Source organism: Ceratotherium simum, chromosome 12, assembly GCF_057802395.1.
Source record: "Ceratotherium simum simum isolate JZ-2026a chromosome 12, ASM5780239v1, whole genome shotgun sequence".
Lineage (NCBI taxonomy): Eukaryota > Metazoa > Chordata > Mammalia > Perissodactyla > Rhinocerotidae > Ceratotherium > Ceratotherium simum.
In genome coordinates this window covers 8021956-8043583 of record NC_141911.1, presented here as the reverse complement: position 1 = coordinate 8043583, position 21628 = coordinate 8021956, and the positions used below count along the sequence as shown (strand labels likewise).

General features: G+C 39.6%; 1 protein-coding gene across 3 annotated transcripts in view; it reads left to right on the top strand.

Annotated features, from left to right (window-relative positions):
• Positions 1-21628, top strand: part of CCDC25 (coiled-coil domain containing 25) — a 52860-nt gene that overhangs the window by 21058 nt on the left and 10174 nt on the right. For all 3 annotated transcript variants that reach the window (XM_004433544.3, XM_087437364.1, XM_087437363.1), the window contains 2 exons: positions 2980-3083; positions 3301-3503. In XM_004433544.3, the coding sequence (XP_004433601.2) occupies positions 2980-3083; positions 3301-3503 (307 nt within the window). The remainder of the gene's footprint in view (positions 1-2979; positions 3084-3300; positions 3504-21628) is intronic.

Sequence of the window (21628 nt, the reverse complement as noted above, 5' to 3'; positions counted from 1 at the left end):
AAAATTTTATTAAAAAAAAAAAAAAAGCATGGGGCAGACACATAGCCGAAAGCAGATACCAGAGATTGGTGATTACAGGACAGGAGCTAGCCAGTGTACCCCCTTCCCCATCACTTAGACTGCATTTCCTGAATCTAACTCTGGCAGCTTTAATGAGTCAGATACCTAGCCAAAGAAAGTGTCTTGTAAAGCCACTGATTTTCAACTCCATAAATCATTAAATTGCAGTTAGTTTTAGGAAGTTCCATTTTTATGAGTAGAACAGAGTTTTTAAGATTTCCACTTAAGATCTTCAGTTATTGAAATAAAAATAATAAAAATTAAAACAATCATTATGCTCTTTATTTGTGTGTTGCAACCTCTTTCATACATTCTTGTCCACTTCCCATGCCCCTGGCTAGCAGATGTGACTTTATTAAAAGAGCTTTGGACTCTATTCTTGGCCCCGCCTCTTTCTTCTTAATCTCTTTGTAGTTTACTAGTTCTAGGGGAAACAGGAAAGAGGAGGGAAGAGTCATGACACCGAATTACTCTTCTCTCCTTTTCAGCCTTCCACAGTGATAGTTCACTTAGCAGAATATGGAGCTAAGAGTCTCACTCGTGAGTCGATAGCAGAGGATGCTGAGGAGTGAAGAAGATTATCTTTGCTGTGAGATTTGCTGAGTACGCTCCATTGGCGTCACTGTGGAGTTCAAGTATTTTCCTCCCTGGTTGACCACCTTCAGTGCTCAAAATCAAGGGAGTTGTGGTTAAACTCGCTTGTTGTAATAGAATCTGGTCAACCTGTTCTATCTTCATTTTATAATCTCTTGCAAGATAAAACTTTCTAAGAGCTTAGACCTTTCTGTGACACGCCCCACCTTGTCTATACAGTTGAGTCCAAACTTCTTAAGATGGCATTTACGCATCTCTGATCTGACTACAGACTTCTTTTCCCTTCTCATGTTTCACACTCCAGCCAAAGCACATATTTGCTGTTTTCCTGCCTTGTGCCTTTGCTTATATTGTTGCCTCTGCCCTCAGTTTTGTCCTCCTCACTCATCACATGTCCAGATCCAAGCTAAGTTTCAAGGTCCACATAGTAGTTGTAGTAATAGTAGTAATAGCTGACATTGCATGTTAATTACATGCCTGACACTGTGCTAAAATCTTTACGAATTATTTCACTTATCAGCCCTACTGAATTGGATATTATTTTCATTTTTTAGATGAGGAAGCTGAGCTTGAAGAGAATTAAGGAACTTGCCCAAGGTCGCAGAGGTCTGAAGTGTGGTAGAGGCTGCATTTGAAGTCAGACAGTCTGACTTTAAAGTCTTCTGTCTTAACCACTAAGCTATGTTAACCTCTCCCATAGAGCCTTTCCCTTCCTCCAGCTTTGAGTGACCCCTGCCGTCTCTGAACCACATTAGCACTTTCCCTCTACCTTTCCAGTGTCATTTGACGAGTTCTACTTTTAGTTGAAGTTATGTATGTACTTATCTGCCATCCTTTAGTCCTGGTAGGCAGGATCCCTTGTCTGATCCATGTTAGTATCTCCCACAGTGCCTTGTACGTGGAGGTTTTTTAAAAACTTAATTTTGAAAAAAAAGGCAAACCTACAGAAAAGTTGCAAGAAAAATACAGCTCTCATATGCCCTTCATTTAGATTCAATAATTTTTCCGTATTTATTTGCTTTCTCTCTTTAACATACTCATGATAACTTTATTAGCTGAACCATTTGAAAGAAAATCCTAGACATCACGACCCTTCAGCATGTCCTAAGAAAAAGGACATTGTTGTAGGTAACTGCGTTACAATGATCAAATTCAGGAAATTTAACATGGATAGGATACTGTTATCTGATATACAGTTGGTATATAAGTTTTGCCAGTTGTTCCACTACCGTTCCTTTATAGAATTTTTTCTGATCCAGGATCATGTGTTATATTTACTTGTCATGTCTCTCTAGTCTCCTTTAATCTGGAGATACTTCTTTGTCTTTTACACTTTTAGAGTGGAGACCAGTTGTAGAAAATCCCACAATTTGGGTTGGTATGATGCTTCCTCTTGAGTAGGATCACATTATGTGTTTTCAGGCAGGAGTACCACATAAGTGAAGTCTTGTGCGTTACAGTCCAGAGGCACGTGGTGCTGTTTTGCCTCATTTTTGTTGATGTTAATTTTGATCACTTAGGTAAGGTGGTGTTCACCAGATTTCTCCAGTGTACATGGTGATTTAATAAACATCAAAATATATTGCCATCTGATTTGAAAGGGCCTTAAAGAGTGTTGGACCAATGATTTAACTGTGATTCTTGGAGCTGCCTGGGAGGCTGTCAGGGGTAGAGGGGAACGAGGGGGTAGGAGGAGAAATGAACAGGGTACCTGGAACCCCATTCATCCAGGGCTTCTCTGCTTTGATTACTTTGATATGTCTTCTTTGGTAAAAGGGGTTCCACTGCTAAAAGAAACAAAAAACAAAAACGCTACTAAACGAGTCCAATTTCCTCATGTTTCAGATGAGATTCCAAGAGCCATGGGGATGTTCCCAAAGTGACACAGCTGGTTTGTGATAGTGCCAGGGTAGAGTGCGGGTCTCTTGCATCCCAGGCCAGTGCTTTTTGCTTTATCTTGCTGCTTAACCTTTTTTGGATCAAGTACTCCTTTGAGAATCTGAGGAAACCTGTTTGGTCCTTTTCTTTTTAAAAAGCACGTCTAGTAAATTTTGTGCTCAATTTTAGGAAGTCTCAGAAGTCCCTGAAGCGAATCCATGGACCCCTGCTTTCCATCGTAATACTTTTGCTTGGATTGTGTTGTCAGCTTTACCATTGCCTTTTGTGGGTGGTTTTTTAAAAAAGTATTTTGTGGTCTGAAACACCTGATGGCTTGTTCATTCTAAGCCTTTTCCTTTGTTGGATTGTGCTAATTTGCCAGTGGGTAAGGGAACGCCTTGCTCAGTGTCATCCTGCCTGCATGTTGAAGACAGTCTCTCTTGGCAGGCTGCAAGATGAACAACGTTAATGTGGTATATACACCGTGGTCTAACCTGAAGAAAACAGCTGACATGGATGTGGGACAGATAGGCTTTCACAGGCAAAAGGATGTAAGTGTTCTGCACCACTGGAGGAGGCGGAGTTCTGATGCTGAGTGGAGTATCCGACTTTTCTGTCTAACACCTTTGTTGTTGAGGGCTCAGCATGATGTATGTTTTCTAAAGGGAATTAAGCTGGGTTGCTAAGCCCCTGGAAAGCCTCTACCCTGTTCTGGGGGAAAAAACATATAATAAAGATTCAATATTTCTTCTCCTATCTCCCTCAAAGGTGAAAATTGTGACAGTGGAGAAGAAAGTGAATGAGATCCTGAACCGATTAGAAAAGACCAAAATGGAGCGGTTCCCAGACCTAGCAGCAGAGAAAGAATGCAGAGACCGTGAAGAGAGGAATGAGAAAAAAGCCCAAATTCAGGAAATGAAAAGGAGAGAAAAGGAAGAGATGAAGAAGAAGAGGGAAATGGATGAACTTAGGTATGTGGGAGCTGCGGTTTTGGTATTGACCTCAAAAATTCTTCACTGCTGATTTTAATCAGGAATTAATCTTTAAGAATGATATACTGGTGGAGGGCGGACATATAACAAGCTCAGAGCTTTAAACAAGTTAGAAAAAGGCATTTATACTAATGTGTTGGTGAAATGAATTGCCCTTTTATAGAGGCAGGATATGAGAGTGTATGAAATAAAATATCTAATTTTCTTCTTAGATAAACCATTGTAGGTGATCTTTAGAGTTTGGTTTGTAATTGTCTTCAGGGAAAAAAAAGATGCTATATTAAGTGTTTAACATTCACTAGCTATGGTATTTGAATGAAGTAATCTTAGCTCTAAAGGCCAGTGCTAGTAACTCTTAAAAGCTGGTTTTAAAACCTCTTTTCGGGGCCGGCCTGGTGGTGTAGCAGTTAAGTGCGTGCGCTCCACTGCAGGCAGCCTGGGTTCGGATCCCGGGCACGCACCGGTGCACCACTTGTCAGGGCATGCTGTGGCGGCATCCCATATAAAAAGTGGAGGAAGATGGGCACAGATGTTAGCCCAGGGCCAGTCTTCCTCAGCAAAAAGAGGAGGATTGGCATGGATGTTAGCTCAGGGCTGATCTTCCTCACAAAAAAATAAATAAAACCTCTTTTCTACATTTTGAAAGTTTAATTAATTTAGTGAGACCTACTCCAAAACACTGTATTTTTAAACAGTAAATGGTAGTTAAAATATAATTTGGATCCTGAAATTTCAGTGTATAAGTTCATGGGAATACTGACTATATTAGTTTTCTATTGTTGCTGTGACAAATTACCACAAATTTAGTGGCTTAAAACAACATAGATTTATTATCTTACAGTCCTGTACATTAGAAGTCTGGCGTGATTCTCACTGGGCTAAAATCAAGGTGTTGGCAGGGCTGTGTTCCTTTCTGGAGCTTTAGGGGAGAATCTGTTTCCTTTTCCAGCTCCTAAAGGCCACTCACATTCCTTGGCTTATGACTCCTTCCTCCATCTTCAAAGCCAGCAGCATAGCATCTCTCTGACCCTCCTTCCATAGTCACAGCCTTCTCTGCTTTTAAGGACCAGTGTGAAGACATGGACCCACCTACATGGAGATAATCCATGATAATCTCCCCATCTAAGATCCTTAACTTAATCACATCTGCAAAGTCACTTTTGCTATGTGAGGTAACATAAACATATTCGCAGATTCCAGAGATTAGTTTGTAGATATTTTTGGGTAGGATCATTAGTCTGCCTACCACACTGAATCTATAACAGATGCATAGTACTATCCCTGAAGAGGCCTCTAGTTTTTCCTTGTGAAAGAAGTTAATCCTGTGACTTCTAGTCACAGAATTCCTAGATTTTTTTGGCAGTTGTCCATAGGTGTCATTTGTGATAAGTATACCAAAAAAAAAAAAGGTATTGATGTGTTATTGCCTTTGGGAATGGTGTAGTATCAAAATGAGCTGTCTTGTCATATCCTGACCTAGTTTCCTTGGAATACCCTGGAGTATTAGAAAGATTGTTCGGTCAGAATGTTGGTATTATGATCAAGTAGTGGTACTGTTCCTGTTGGGGATTCTGCTAACACGGGATGAGTAGCTTCATTTAAATATAACATACAAGTGGAGAACTCCAGAAGCATTATCCTGAGCTATAATCTGCTAACAAGAGACAGACTAATGCACAGATTTAAACATTTGATTTGACCTAGAATTGTGAGTCTGCTCTGTGTTACGAGTGAAAGAAAAATTATCAACTCCATCATGGTGGTAAAATGTGTGGAATTTTGAGTGATGCGAGATTTAGAGTACTTTATTCTTTTTTTGTTTTTAGTGTGGAGTAGGGAAAAAATTGAAAACATGCCTTTTTCTGCCCTTTACAAACCTAACATAATTTTGTTTAGAAACATAATGTTCTATGTTAGAAATATAATGTCATTTAATTTATTTATAAAATTTAGTGAGAAAGAATAGCTAACATTTTTGGACTTCTGTTATCTGCCAAATACTACACTGTGCTTTACTGCATTAACTCATTTAATCCTAACAATAGCCATATGAGGCAGATATTTTTATCATCTGCATTTTGTAGAAGAGGTAACAGACTGAGAAGCAGTTAAGTAACTTGCTCAAAGTCACATAGCTAGTCTCAGTCTGATTCTCAGGCTCACACACAGTGTTACCCCACTCTCGGCCCTTTCTTCAGTCTATTTAATGCTAAAGTGGTATTTATTCCATATAAGTCAACCAAGTAATATATAGGCGTCATAATTTACCTTAAAATACATTACGTTTTTTTCCTATTAAGCTGAATACTACTAAAATTTAGGGGATTTTGTGTGTTTGATTTTACTAGTTTAAAAAGTTGCGAGCATTTAAACAAAAGAAACCATCTACTGAAACACAGTTTTCGTATCTTCTGGACTTTCTTCATAGTGTCAATAGTATATAAAATATTCATATAAACTGAGGGGGAAAAAATTCTCATTGTTATTGAACAAACTGTTTGCTTCAAAAGTTGATCTAATCAGTCTGGTTTTCTGAGCTGTCACTAGTCACTTGTATTTTTTACATTTGCTTTTCAGACATAACTTTTTATCATATATCACTCTGGTACATATACATAAAAAGGAAAATGTAAGTGGAATAAATTAAAAATCGCTTTTCTAGTCCGTGTTTTTCTATACAATTTTATCCCTACTGCTTTATTTTTAGTATTATCATGGGCCTCAGAAAACCAGAAACAGTTGATGTGTTTATTTCTGTGAAACATATGCCACAAAAACGTCTTTCTTTCCCGCGCCGCAGAAGGTGGCAGAACGTGAAGCAGGGCTGTGGTGTGAGGAGGTGATCCGGTGACTTGTCGGGGATTTGCTCAGCATGTCCAGAGCTGCTGTTTGCATGCTGTGTTCTGCAGCTCTTGTGAAATCCCAACAGGAAGTTCTAAGCTTCTCACTTGTTTCATAATCTGTCTTTATTCATTTGTAGCGCTAGCATCACTTTAATTTCTCTCTTTGCCTCTTCACCCAAGAGATTGAATGCTGTGCACGTAAAATCTTCTCATTCTAAAGTCTTTCACTTGGCTTTCTGACAATGAAAATACCATTAAATTTCACCATAAGTTGATTCTTTTGTTTGGACCATCTGGTAAGGAATGTCTACCTTAGTTGCTATGATTGCTTTAAAAATTGACTTTTGGATCTTGAGGGGGGGATTCTACAGGTATTTGTTAAGACATTCTTATCCAGACAGTATCCCCAATGTTTCCAGATGATTTCAGTGAAGAAATACATACCAGCCCCATAAGCAGAAGAGCTACTTTCCAACTTCTTTCCAATTCTAAAACCATTATTTAGACTCTAGACTCCTTTCTATCCTCAACTTTTTGAACAAGAATGGCAATAAGCTTTTCGTTTCTAATTTCTACCAGGAGAAGAAAATGGTTGGAATTGCTATTGCATATTCCAAGTTCTTTGAGCTCTAGTCAGGATCATATCCATCAGCCCTCTGCTCACAAGTGACTTCTGACTTCCTTCTCTGATGAAAAGAGCAGTAGCCCCTGGAGATGGAACTCCTTGTTCTTGCAAATGAGCGCTTTAGTCCTTGTCTTCAGTGTGCAGAAATAGTAATGATGTGATAATGTGAATAGGTCTACATAACGATCATCCTTTCAGGTAGTTTTTAGAAATATTTGAGTTGTTGGGAGGACACCAAAGTGTGAAGGCTAGATAACAGCAGTGTATTAACACCTTCATTATTTAAACAATAATGAAAATTTTCCTTTCCTTTGACTTCACATATTAATACTCACTTATCCATCTTGTTTGCTAGCTCTTTGTATAGCTTTTGTAGCTCGCACTTGTCCTGTCAGCCTAGGATCTAATGGGACTTTAGTTTAGAGAATCTTTGTGTAGGGAGGAAGCCTTACGTGTTGATTCCTTTCCATACCTGCTATGCTGTAAGCCATGCATAAAGTAAGAAGAAGTAGGGGAAGAGACTCAACATAGGTTTTGAAAGTAGTCGGAGTCTTAGAAGTGACTTTCCTGGAGAGTTAGAGAAGCAGAACAGCTTCTAGTCGGTCTGCGTTTGGTTTTAGAGAGCGAGCATTTGGAGAAGTCCTTTGGGCAGGTACCTGTGAGTCTCCCAGTAGACACTACCGTTTATTGACATATGCGAGGGAAGAGTACCTGTGGCTCCCTTCAGTGTGTCATAGTAATGTTGTTTCATCTCAGGAGTTGAATTTGTGATTACATCCAAATGAAAGCTCACCTGCTCTATTTTAACCTTGTCTTCACTTATTTGGCTTCTGTGGTACCATAACGCACATTTATTAACATCAAAGTCAAGCTCGCCATATGGATATTGAAACCAGAAGAAATAAGCAATAGTCAGGGAAAAGTGGTTAATAGAGGATAAGTGAGTAACAGATCAGAAAAGACAAAGGGTGTGGACTATGGCTGCCTGAGGTAGAGATATTTAAAAATTGGGAGTCTGGAAAATTGGAATTGGAACCCAAGGTTCAGGTGATTAAAGTCAGAGAAGTATAAGACCAAGGTAAAATGGCAAGTCACAGGTAAATGTATCATCACTTTGAACATTGATGTGAACTTGATTTGGGGGCAAAGATTACCTCAGCAAGGAGGTTGATGTGTGAAAGGTTATAGCAGATAAGTGGCAAAGCAGGGATTCAAATTCAAGTCTAATTCTGAAGTCCATACTTCTGCTTATACCATGCTGCCTGTAAAGCAAGGAATGAACAGGTTGGCAAGGCCAGAGTCAAGGCTATCCACAGGCAAATAAAAGAATGAAAAATTAGGTACTGTGGAGAGTGACTTAAAAGGTTTTGTTTAGTCCAGAATTTCATCTTATAAGTGATAAGGAGCCATGATAGGTTTCTTGGATATTAGGAAGAAGTAGACTTGTAGGATGAGTTTAGTGGCAACATGTAGAAGAGGTAATGATGAGACCATTGATTAAAAGGATGATATAGTCTGATGTAGAAATGACGGCTGTAATTGTGCCCTCCTTTTGTTTCTCTCATACTCTACTACTGCTGCCTTCCATAAATAATGCTGTATGTGCCATAGCTCTTCGTTTTAATAAGCTCCTTCAAAGATGCACTTATGTGCATCCTTATATCCCCTTATATGTGACCCATTGCTTTGCATATGCAGTGAGTGATTAGTCAATATATTATGGATGAATAAGTAACTGAGATTAGCTTCCCTGATACAGTGATCCTTGAGCTAAGATCAAAACTATGTTTGCTAGTTAAAAAGAAGTGGAAAGAGTGCTCTAAACAGAGAGAACTGTGTGTGCAAAGACCCTGTATAGGAGGGAGCAAGGCAAAACACAGGACTGAAAGTAGGCCCAAATGTCTGGAGCAGGAGTGAGGGAACGCATGAATCAAGGTGCCAGTCTCTGCAGGGCCTCATTGGCTGTGTTTGTCTTCATCCTAAGAGTTTTGTGAGGTCATCTAAGAGTTTTAAGCAAGGGGTAGTATGATAAGGTTTGTGTTTTGGGAAGGAAAGCGGGTGGGTGTGGCTAGGCCAGTTAAGAAGCTATTGCAGTTATCCACATGACAGATGGCGCTAGCTTGTACTGTGGGGGTGATGTGGAGGTGGAGAGAAGTGGACCAATGAGAAGTAATTTCATAGATGAAATTACAGGATATGGAGATAGATTGGATTGAGGGGAGGGGCAGGGGAAAAGAATGACTCCTAGGATTCCAGTTTGTGCAATGGAGTGGATAGCGATGTGATTCTTTGAGCTAAGGAATGCTGGAAAAGAACCAAACTGATTTTGGTAGGGGGAAGACCATGAGCTGAGTATGGACATATGGATCTGAAAATACCTTTGAGGCATCCAAAAAAGTGTCGAGTAGGCTTAATAGGATTAAGGCAAATATGATTAATGAGATGGAGCTCAGAGGAAACAAATGGCCGAAAGAAGGGTAAATGTGTGTGTTGCCTTCATAGGAGTGGGAATTCAGACCCCGTGGGTTTTGAACCTGGGCTGTAGATGCCCGTAACTGGGTATCTGAATATATTTTAATCTTCACAGGTGATTTTAAAATGCAGCCAGAATTGAGGTTCTCTGCTCTAACCACTTTTATTTTTTTTATTGAGGTCATAATAGTTTATAACACTGTGAAATTTCAGTTGTACATTATTCATTCACTGTATAAATGCACCCCTTCACCCCCTTGTGCCCACCTCCCAACCCCCTTCTTCCTGGTAACACCTAACTGTTTTCTCTGTGTGTTAGTTTATCTTCCACATATGAGTGAAATCACACAGTGTTTGCCTTTGTCTTTGGCTTATTTCGCTTAACATAATAGCCTCAGTTCCATACATGATGTTGCGAATGGGACGATTTTGTCCTTTTTGATACCTGAGTAGCATTCCATTGTATACCACATTTTCTTTATCCAATCATCAGTTGATGGGCACTTGGGTTGCTTCCACTTCTTGGCTATAGTGAATAATGCTGCAGTGAACATAGGGGTGCATAAGTCTCTTTGAGTTGTTGATTTCAAGTTCTTTGGATAAATACCCAGTAGTGGGATAGCTGGGTCATATGGTATTTCTATTTTTAATTTTTTGAGAAATCTCCATGCTGTTTTCCATAGTGGCTGCACCAGTTTGCATTCCCACCAGCAGTGAATGAGGGTTCCGTTTTCTCCACAACCTCTCCAACATTTGTTATATTTTGACTTGGTGATTATAGCCATTCTCACGGGCGTAAGGTGATATCTTAGTGTAGTTTTGATTTGCATTTCCCTGATTATTAGTGATGTTGAACGTCTTTTCATGTGCCTATTGGCCATCTGTGTATCTTTGGAAAAATGCCTGTTCATGTCCTCTGCCCATCTTTTGTTTGGATTTTTTTGTTGTTCAGTTTTGTGGGTTCTTTGTATATTATGGAGATTAACTCCTGTGGGATATATGATTTGCAAATATTTTCTCCCAGTTGGTGGGTTGTCTTTTTGTTTTGTTCCTGGTTTTCTTTGCCTTGTAGAAGCTCTTTAGTCTGATGAAGTCCCACCTGTTTATTTTTTTCTTTTGTTTCCTTTGTCCGAGTAGACATGGTATTTGAAAAGATCCTTCTAAGATCAGTGTCAGAGTGTACTGCCTATATTTTCTTCCAGGAGTTTTATGGTTTCAGGTCTTACCTTCAAGTCTTTGATCCATTTTGAGTTAATTTTTGTGTATGGCGAAAAATAATGGTCTACTTTTGTTCTTTTGCATGTGGCTGTCCAGTTTTCCCAGCACCATTTATTGAAGAGACTTTCCTTTCTCCATTGTATGTTCTTAGCTCCTTTGTCAAATATTAGCTGTCCTCAGATGTGTGGTTTTATTTCTGGGCTTTCAATTCTGTTCCATTGATCTGTGTGCCTGTTTTTGTACCAGTACCAGGCTGTTTTGATTACCATAACTTTGTAGTATATTTTGAAGTCAGGGATTGTGATGCCTCCAGCTTTCTTCTTTTTTCTCAGGATTGCTTTAGCTATTCAGGGTCTTTTGTTGCCACATATAAATTTTAGGATTCTTTGTTCTGTTTCTGTGAAGAATGTCATTGGGATTGCATTGAGTCTGTAGATTGCTTTAGGTAATATGGACATTTTAACTGTTTATTCTTCTAATCCATGTGCATGGAATATCTTTCCACTTCTTTATGTCATCATCGATTTCTTTCAATAATGTCTTATAGTTTTCATTGTATAGGTTTTTCACCTCCTTGGTTAAATTTATTCCTAGATATTTTATTCTTTTTTGTTGCAAATGTAAATGGGATTGTATTCTTGAGTTCTCACTCTGTTACTTCATTATTAGAGTGTAGAAATGCAACTGATTTTTGTAAGTTTATTTTGTACCCTGCAACTTTGCTGTAGTTGTTGATTATTTCTGATAGTTTTCTGATAGATTCCTTAGGGTTTTCTATATATAAAATGATGTCGTCTGCAAACAGCGAGAGTTTCACATCTTCATTGCCTATTTGGATTCCTTTTATTTCTTTTTCTTGCCTAATTGATCTGGCCAAAACCTCCAGTACTATGTTGAGTAAGAGTGGCGAGAGTGGGCACCCTTGTCTTGTTCCTGTTCTTAGAGGGATGGCTTTCAGTTTTTCCCCATTGAGTATGATGTTGGCTGTGGGTTTGTCATGTATGTACTTTATTATGTTGAGATGTTTTCCTTCTAAACCCATTTTATTGAGAGTTTTTATCATAAATGGATGTTGGATCTTGTCAAATGCTTTCTCTGCATCTATTGAGATGACCATGTGGGTTTTTATTCCTCATTTTGTTAATGTGGTGTATCACATTGATTTGCAGATGTTGAACCATCCCTGTGTCCCTGGTGTAAATCCCACTTGATCATGGTGTAAGATCTTTTAACGTATTGCTGTATTCGATTTGCCAATATTTTGTTGAGGATTTTTGCATCTATGTTCATCAGCGATATTGAGCTATCATTTTCCTTCTTTGTGTTGTCCTCATCTGGCTTTGGTATTAGGGTGATGTTGGTGTCATAGAATGTGTTAGAAGTATTCAGTCTTCCTCAATTTTTTGGAATAGTTTGAGAAGGATAGGTATTAAATCTTTTTTTGTTTTCTCAGTTTTTTGTTTGTTTGTTTATTGTGGTAACATTGGTTTATAACATTGTGTAAATTTCAGGTGTACATCATGATACTTCTATTTCTGCATGGATTACATCATGTTCTCATGTTCACCACCCAAATACTAATTACAACCCATCACCACACACATGTGCTGAATCATCCCTTTCGCCCTCCTCCCACCCCCCTTCCCCTCTGGTAACCACCAATCCAATCTCTGTCTCTATGTGTTTGTTGTTGTTATTATCTACTACTTAATGAGTGAGATCATACGGTATTTGACCTTCTCCCTCTGACTTATTTCACTTTGCATAATACCCTCAGTGTCCATCCATGTTGTCACAAATGGCTGGATTTCATCGTTTCTTATGGCTGAGTAGTATTCCATTGTGTATATATACCACATCTTCTTTATCCATTTGTCCCTTGATGGGCACTTAGGTTGCTTCCAAGTCTTGGCTATTGTGAATAGTGCTGCAGTGAACACAGGGGTGCATGTATCTTTATGCATTAGTGTTTTCACCTTCTTTGGATAAATACCCAGCAGTGCAATAGCTGGATTGTATGGTAGTTCTAGCCTTAATTTTTTGAGGAATCTCCATACTGTTTTCCATCCTGACGGCACCAGTTTGCACTCCCACCAGCAGTGTATGAGAGTTTCCTCCTCTCCACATCCTCTCCAACACTTGTTGTTTCCTGTCTTGTTAATTATAGCCATTCTGACGGGCATGAGGTGATATCTCATTGTAGTTTTGATTTGAATTTCCCTAATAGTTAATGATGTTGAACATCTTTTTATGTGCCAGTTGGCCATCTGTATATCTTCTTTGGAGAAATGTCTGTTCAGGTCTTTTACCCGTTTTTTAATTGGCTTGCTAGTTTTTTTGTTGTTGAGATGCGTGAGTTCTTTATATATTTTGGAGATTAACCCCTTATCAGATGTATGGTTTGCAAATATCTTCTCCCAATTGTTAGGTTGTCTTTTCGTTTTGTTGATGGTTTCCTTTGCTGTGCAGAAGCTTTTTAGTTTGATGTAGTCCCATTTGTTCATTTTGTCTATTGTTTCTCTTGGCCGTTCAGACATGGTGCTTGAAAAGATGTTGCTCAGACCGACGTCGAAGAGCATACTGCCTATGTTTTCTGCTAGAAGTTTCATAGTTTCAGGTCTTACATTCAAGTCTTTAATCCATTTTGTGTTAATTTTTGTGTATGGTCTAAGGTAATGGTCTACTTTCATTTTTTTTGCATGCGGCTGTCCAGTTTTCCCAACACCATTGGTTGAAGAGACTTTCCTTTTTCCATTGTATGTTTTTGTCTCCTTTGTGGAAGATTAGCTGTCCATAGATATGTGGGTTTATTTCTAGGCTTTCGATTCTATTCCATTGATCTGTGTGTCTGTTTTTGTGCCAGTACCGTGCTGTTTTGGTTACTATAGCTTTGTAGTATATTTTGAAATCAGGGAGTGTGATACCTCCAGCTTTGTTCTTTTTTCTCAGGATTCCTTTAGCAATTCAGGGTCTTTCATTGTTCCATATAAATTTTAGGGTTCTTTGTTCTATTTCTGTGAAAAATGTTGTTGGAACTTTGATAGGGATTGCATTGACTCTATAGATTGCTTTAGGAAGCATCGACATCTTAACTAAAGAGCACAGAATATCTTTCCATTTCTTTGTGTCTTCAGTTTCTTTCACCAATGTTTTATAGTTTTTGGTGTACAGATCTTTCACCTCTTTGGTTAAGTTTATTCCTAGGTATTTTATTCTTTTTGTTGCAGTTGTAAATGGGATTGTATTCTTAATTTCTCCTTCTGCTACTTTGTTGTTAGTGTATAGAAATGCAACTGATTTTTGTATGTTGATTTTGTCTCCTGCCACTTTACTGTATTCATTTATTACTTCTAAAAGTTTTTTGGTGGATTCTTTAGGGTTTTCTATATATAAAATCATGTCATCTGCAAATAGTGAGAGTTTCACTTCTTCCTTTCCAATTTGGATCCCTTTTATTTCTTTTTCTTGCCTCATTGCTCTCATTAGGCCTTCCAATACTATGTTAAATAGGAGTGGTGAGAGTGGGTATCCTTGTCTGGTTCCTGTTCTTAGAGGGATAGCTTTCAGTTTTTCACCATTGAGGATGATATTAGCTGTGGGTTTGTCATATATGGCCTTTATTATGTTGAGGTACTTTCCTTCTATACCCATTTTATTCAGAGTTTTTATCATAAATGGATGCTGTATCTTGTCAAATGCTTTCTCTACATCTATTGAGATGATCATGTAATTTTTATTCTTCATTTTATTAATATGGTGTATCACGTTGATTGATTTGCAGATGTTGAACCATACCTGCATACGTGGACTAAATCCCACCTGCTCATGGTATATAATCTTTTTAATGTATTGTTGTATGCGATTTGCTAGTATTTTGTTGAGGGTTTTTGCATCAATGTTCATCAGTGATATTGGCCTTTAATTTTCTTTTTTTTGTGTTGTCCTTGTCTGGTTTTGGTATCAGGGTAATGTCGGCTTCGTAGAATGAGTTAGGGAGCTTCCCCCCCCTCCTCAATTTTTTGGAAGAGTTTGAGAAGGATAGGTATTAAGTCTTCTTTGATGTTTGGTAGAATTCACCAGGGAAGCCATCTAGTTCTGGACTTTTATTTTTGGGGAGGTTTTTGATTCTGTTTTGATCTCGTTACTGGTGATTGGTCCATTCAAATTCTCTATTTCTTCTTGATCTAGTTTTGGAAGGTTGTATGATTCTAGGAATTTATCTGTTTCTTCCAGATTGTCCAATTTGTTGGCATATAGCTTTTCATAGTATTCTCTTAAGATCTTTTGTATTTCTGTGGTGTCTGTTGTAATTTCTCCTTTTTAATTTCTGAGTTTACTTGTTTGAGCCTTCTCTCTTTTTTTCTTGGTGAGTCTAGCTAAAGGTTTGTCAATTTTGTTTATCTTTTCAAAGAACCAGCTCTTGGTTTCGTTAATTTTTTCTGTTGTTTCTTTAGTGTCTATTTCATTTATTTCTGCTCTGATTTTTATTATTTCCCTTCTTCTACTGATTTGGGGCTTTGTTTGTTCCTCTTTTTCCAGTCCCTTTAGGTGTATTGTTAGATTGTTTATTTGAGATTTTTCTTGTTTGTTGAGATAGCCCTGCATTGCTTATTAACTTCCCTCTTAGAACCGCTTTTGCTGTATCCCATAACTTCTGGCACGTCGTATTTTCATTTTCACTTGTCTCCAGGTATTTTTTGATGTCTCCTTTGATATCTTCATTGACCCGTTGTTGTTCAGTAGCATGTTGTTTAATCTCCACATATTGGTGGCTTTTCTGATTTTCTTCATATAGTTGATTTCTAGTTTCATACCCCCGTGGTCAGAAAAGATGCTTGGTATTGTTTCAATCTTCTTAAATTTATGGAGACTTGTTTTGTGGCCTAATATGTGATCAGTCCTGGAGACTGTTCCATGTGCATTTGAAAAGAATGTGTATTCTTCGGTTTTTGGATGGAATGTTCTGTATATATCTACTAGGTCCATCTGTTCTAGTGTGTCATTTAAGGCCAGTGTTTCCTTATTGATCTGTTTGAATGATCTATCCGTTGGTGTAAGTGGAGTGTTAAAGTCCCCTACTATTATTGTGTTACTGTCTATTTCTCTTTTTATGTCTGTTAATAATTGCTTTATATATTTAGGTGCGTCTACATTGGATGCATAGATATTTACAAGTGTCGTATCCTCTTGTTGGAGTGTTCCCTTGATTATTATGTAATGCCCTTCTTTGTCTCTTGTTTTTGTTTTAAAGTCTATTTTGTCTGATATGAGTATTGCTACCCTAGCTTTTTTTTCATTGCCATTTGCATGGAGTATCTTTTTCCATCCCTTCACTTTCAGTTCGTGAGTGTCTTTAGGTCTGAAGCGTGTCTCTTGCATGCAGCCTGTATGTGGGTCTTGTTTTTTTATCCAATCAGCCACCCTATGCCTTTTTTGTGTGTGTGTGAGGAAGATTGGCCCTGAGCTAACATCTGCCAATCCTCCTCTTTTTTTGCTGAGGAAGACTGGCTCTGGGTTAACATCCGTGCCCATCTTCCTCTACTTTATGTGGGACACCACCACAGCATGGCTTGACAAGCGGTGCGTCGGTGTGCGCCTGGGATCTGAACCGGCGAACCCCGGGCCGCCGCAGCGGAGCGCACGCACTTAACTGCTTGCGCCACCAGGCCGGCCCCCACCCTGTGCCTTTTAATTGGAGCATTTAGTCCATTCACGTTTAAAGTAGCTGTTGATAAGTATGTACTAACTGCCATTTTTTAACGTTTTTTTCTCTGTTTTAGTAGTCCTTCTCTGTTCCTTTCTTCTTCTCTTGCTCGCTTCCCTTGTGGTTTGATGGCTTTCTTTAGTATTATGTTTGGGTTCCTTTCTCTTAGTTTTTTGTGTATTCATTATAGGTTTCTGGTTTGTGATTACCACGGGATCCATATACACTAACTTACGTATATAGGAATCTATATTAAGTTGATGGTCTCTTTAGTTTGATCTCTGTCTGAAAGCTCTACTCTTTAACTCCCCTCCTCTCACATTTTACGTTTTTGATATCATATCTAACCTCTTTTTTGTGCATTTGTATCCATTACCCTCTTATTGTGGAAATAGATAATTTTTCCTATTTGTGGTCTTCTCTTTTGCCCTTAAATTAAGTCCCTTTAGCATTTCTTGTATTACTGGTTTCTTGGTGACAAACTCCTTTAATTTAGCTTGTCTGGGAAAATTTTTGTCTCTCCTTCCATTTTGAATGATAACCTTGCCAGGTAGAGTATTCTTGGCTGTAGGTTTTTTCCTTTTAGCACTTTAAATATATCATGCCACTCTCTTCTAGCCTGTAAGGTTTCTGCTGAGAAGTCAGCTTATAGCCTTATGGGGTTTCCTTTGTCTGTAATTTGTCTTTCTCTTGCAGCGTTTAGGATTCTCTCTTTATCTTTCATTCTGGACATTTTAATTATGATGTGTCTTGGTGTGGGCCTCTTTGGGTTTGTCTTGTTTGGTGCTCTCTGTGCTTCCTGTACCTGGATGTCTGTTTCCTTCCGTAGGTTAGGGAAGTTTTCATCTATTATTTCTTCAAATAGATTCTCTGCTCCTTTGTCTCACCCTTCTCCTTCTGGGACACCTATAACACGGATGTTAGTGTGCTTGATGTTGTCCCAGAGGTCCCTTCGACTGTCCTCACTCTTTTGAATTCTTTTTTCTTTTACCTATTCAGCTTGGATGATTTCTTCTAGTCTTTTGTCCAGCTTGTAGATCCATTCTTCTGTGTCCTCTACTCTGCTTTTGAGTCCCTCTAGTGAATTTTTCATTTCCAGTATTGTATTCTTCATTTCTGATTGGTTCTTTTTTATATCTTCCATTTCTTTGTTGACATTCTTACTGAGTTCATCCATTCTTCTCCCAAGATGAGTGAGCATCCTTAACACTCTTTGTTTGAACTCTCTGTCAGGTAGGTTGCTCATTTCTGTTTCACTTAGTTCCTTTTCTGGGGTTTTGTCCTGTTCTCTTACTTGAAACGTATTCCTTTGCCTCCTCATTTTGCCTCTTTCCTTGTGTTTGTGTTTATGTATTAGGTAGGTTTGCTACGTTTCCTGCTCTTGGAGAGATGACCTTATATAAGTGATGCCTTATGAGGCCTTGCAGTGCGCTTCCCTCAGTTGTGAATGTTCCAGGAGTGACCCCTATGTGGGCTACATATGTCCTGTTTTGGTGTGGTTGCTCTCCCTGTAGGTGCCCAGGGAGGCTGAGCTATGCCTCTGGCCAGCTGTTGTAATGCTCAGCTGCTTGTAGTTGTTATGGGCCCTTCAGTCTCTTTATCAGGTGTGGGGAGCCCCAGCACAGTTGGCTACAAGTTCTAATAGCACGTTTGTGTTGCAGTATTTCTTTTAAGTGAGTAAGCTCCCAGCGTGGCAAGTTGTTAGGCTCAGGGGCTTACAATTGCTATAAGCCTCCAGCCTTTAGGTCTCTTGTCAGCTCTCTGAGGATTGCAACTGGGTGGGGCTGGCCTCAGGCATGGGAGCACCCACTTGTTTCAGGCTTTGGAAGATGGGGCAAACCCCCTATGTGGGTCTTTGAGAAGCACACGTCTTCTGCAGCTGACTAGCCCTGCCGCCCACAGGTCCACACACACAGTCAGCACAGTCTTGCCCCGTGTGCGCACCCCGACCTCCTGAAGTGGTCCCCGTCTCTCCAAGGCGGGAGCCCCACACACTCCACCACCACCCACACTCTCCACCCACTCCTACCCCACAGAGGTGGAGCCACTCGCCAGGCTGCAGAGAATCCAGGCAGCTCACTTAGCAGGCCCACAAGTTGTTGTTGGGTGGGGCCGGTCCCTAGTGTGGGCTGTCTGCCCTGGCTGAGCTGGATTAAGTTGGTGCTCTAGTGGGTGGGGCAGGCCCTGGGCTAGCAGGCCCCAGGGAGAGCTCCAGTGGCGTCTGCCAGTGTCTGTGTCAGCACACCCACACCAGGCCACAACAATGGCCGCCGCCAATATCCCAGTCCCTGGAGAGGTCTCACCTCTCACTGAGATGCACTCAGAGCCTATCAGGTGAGTCCCTTTTCACCAAAGCACTGTGCACCTGTCTTGCTGGTCATTTTAGGTTGCTTTCTGAAATGGGTGAATTTGTGCCTGGGCCCTTTAAGAGCCGATTTTTTTTTTTTTTTCCCCAAAGCCCCACTAGATAGTTGTATGTCATAGTTGCACATCCTTCTAGTTGCTGTATGTGGGACACAGCCTCAGCATGGCCGGAGAAGCGGTGCGTCGGTGCATGCCCGGGATCCAAACCTGGCCCGCCAGTAGCGGAGTGCACACACTTAACCGCTAAGCCACGGGGCCGGCCCAAAACTAGACAGCTTCTGTAATTGCCATGAAAGAATCCTTATTTCTTTTTTTTGTGTGTGAGGAAGATCGGCCCTGAGCTAACATCTGCCAGTCCTCCTCTTTTTGCTGAAGAAGACTGGGTTAACATCCATGCCCATCTTCCTCCATTTTATATGGGATGCTGCCACAGCATGGCTTGACAAGTGGTGCATCGGTGCACACCTGGGATCTGAACTGGCGAACCCTGGGCCGCCACAGCAGAGCACGCGCACTTAACCACTTGCGCCACCAGGCCGGCCCTAAGAGCCGGTTTTAATTTCTTTGTGAACCAGCTTTCCTGGAGGTACTCCCCAATGTTTTAGTAACAAGCAAAGTCAAATATTATGCTACTTGTCTCTATTGTGCTGGGTCCAAAAAATGCCTACAGCGGGAGCGCTCCCCTGCTCAGGCCCCCACTCCTCCAGGGAGGGCTCTGTATCTTTGGGCTGCTCCCAGGTGGCCGTGATGCGCTGCTGCTTGTGAAGGTGGTGTTTTTTCTTTCCAGAAGGGAATTTCTGCCTCTTCCACCTCAATTAGGATTGTCATTTGTTGCAGGAGTTCCTCTTATCCCATTTTCAGTTCTCTCTTGGGGTAATTTTTCCACGAGTAGTTGTATATTGGCTGTGTCCATGGGAGGAGGTGAGTTCAGAGTCTGCCTACGCCGCCATCTTGACTTGTCTCCTATTAAATCTTCTTTGAATGTTTGGTAGAATTCTCTATAGAGAAGCCATGTGGTCCTGGACTTTTATTTTTTGGGAGGTTTTTGATTACTGATTCAATCTCTTTACTTGTGATTGGTCTATTCAGATTCTCTATTTCTTCTTGATTCAGTTTTGGGAGGTTGTATGAGTCTAAGAATTTATCCATTTCTTCTAGATTGTCCAGTTTGTTGGCATATAGTTTTTCATAGTATTCTCTTCTAATCCTTTGTATTTCTGTGGTCTCTGTTGTAATTTCTCCTCTTTCATTTGTAATTTTATTTATTTGAGCCGTCTCTCTTTTTTTCTTAGTGAGTCTGGCTAAGGGTTTGTCAATTTTGTTTATCTTCTCAAAGAAACAGCTCTTAGTTTCATTGATCCTTTCTACTGTTTTTTTGTGTGTGTCAATTTCATTTATTACGCTCTAATTTTTATTATTTCCCTCCTCCTGCTGACTTGGGGCTCTGTTTGTTCTTCTTTTTCTAATTCTGTTAGGTATAGTTTAAGATTACTTATTTGAGATTTTTCTTGTTTTTTAAGGTGGGCTTGTATTGCCATGAATTTCCCTCTCAGGACCACTTTTGCTGCATCCCATATGAGTTGGTATCGTGTATTTTCATTTTCATTTGTCTCCAGATATTTTTTGATTTCTCCTTTAATTTCTTCAGTGATCCATTGGTTGTTCAATAGCATGTTTTTTAGTCTCCACATCTTTGTCACTTTCCTCACTTTTTCCTTGTAGTTTATTTGTAGTTTCATAGCATTATGGTCGGAAGAGATGCTTGATATGATTTCAGTCGTCTTAAATTTATTGAGGCTTGCCTTGTTTCCCAACACATGGTCTATCCTTGAGAATGCTCCATGTGCGCTTAAGAAGAATGTGTATTCTGCTGTCTTTGGATGAGGCGTTCTCTATGTATCTATTAAGTCCCTTTGGTCTAGTTTTTCATTTAAATCCACTATTTCCTTGTTGACTTTCTGTCTGGATGATCTATCCATTGATGTAAGTGGGGTGTTAAGGTCCCCTACTGTTATTGTGTGGTTGTTAATATCTCCTTTTAGGTTTGTTAATAGTTGCTTTATGTACTTTGGTGCTCCTGTGTTGGGTGCATATATATTTACAAGTGTTATGTCTTCTTTGCAGAGTGTCCCTTTTATCATTATATATTGCCCCTCTTTGTCTCTCATTACCAGTTTTATCTTGAAGTCTACTTTGTCTAAGTGTGGCAACACCTGCTTTCTTTTATTTGCCATTAGCTTGGAGTATCATCTTCCATCCCTTCATTCTGAGCCTGTCTTTGTCTTTACACCTGAGATGTGTTTCCTGAAGGCAGCATATTGTTGGGTCTTGTTTTTTAATCCATCTCGCCAATCTGTGTCTTTTGATTAGAGAATTCAGTCCATTTACATTTAGAGTGATTATTGATATATGAGGGCTTAATGCTGCCATTTTATCCCTCATTTTCTGGTTCTTCTGCATTTCCTTTATTTCTCGTCCCGTGTATTTCAGACTACCTATTCAGTTTGGTAGTTCTCTATGATGGTTTTCTTAGTTTTCTCTTCATTTACCATTTGTGTCTCTGTTCTGATTATTTGTTTAGTGGTTACCATGAGGTTTGTATAAAAAATCTTATAGATGAGATAGTCCATTTTCTGATGGCCTCTTATTTCCTTAGACTAAGCCAATCCCATCCCTTTCCTCTTCCTCTTCTAAGTTATTATTGTCACAACTTATTCCAGTTTGTGTTATGAGTTTGTGGTTAAAATGATGAGGCTGTATTTATTTTTGGTGTTTTCCTTCCCTTTATCTATAATGTTATAATTAAGTGTTTGCTAACTTGTTCTGATAGAGAGCTGCGATTTTCTGATTTTTTTCTACCTGTTTATTTCCTTGCTGA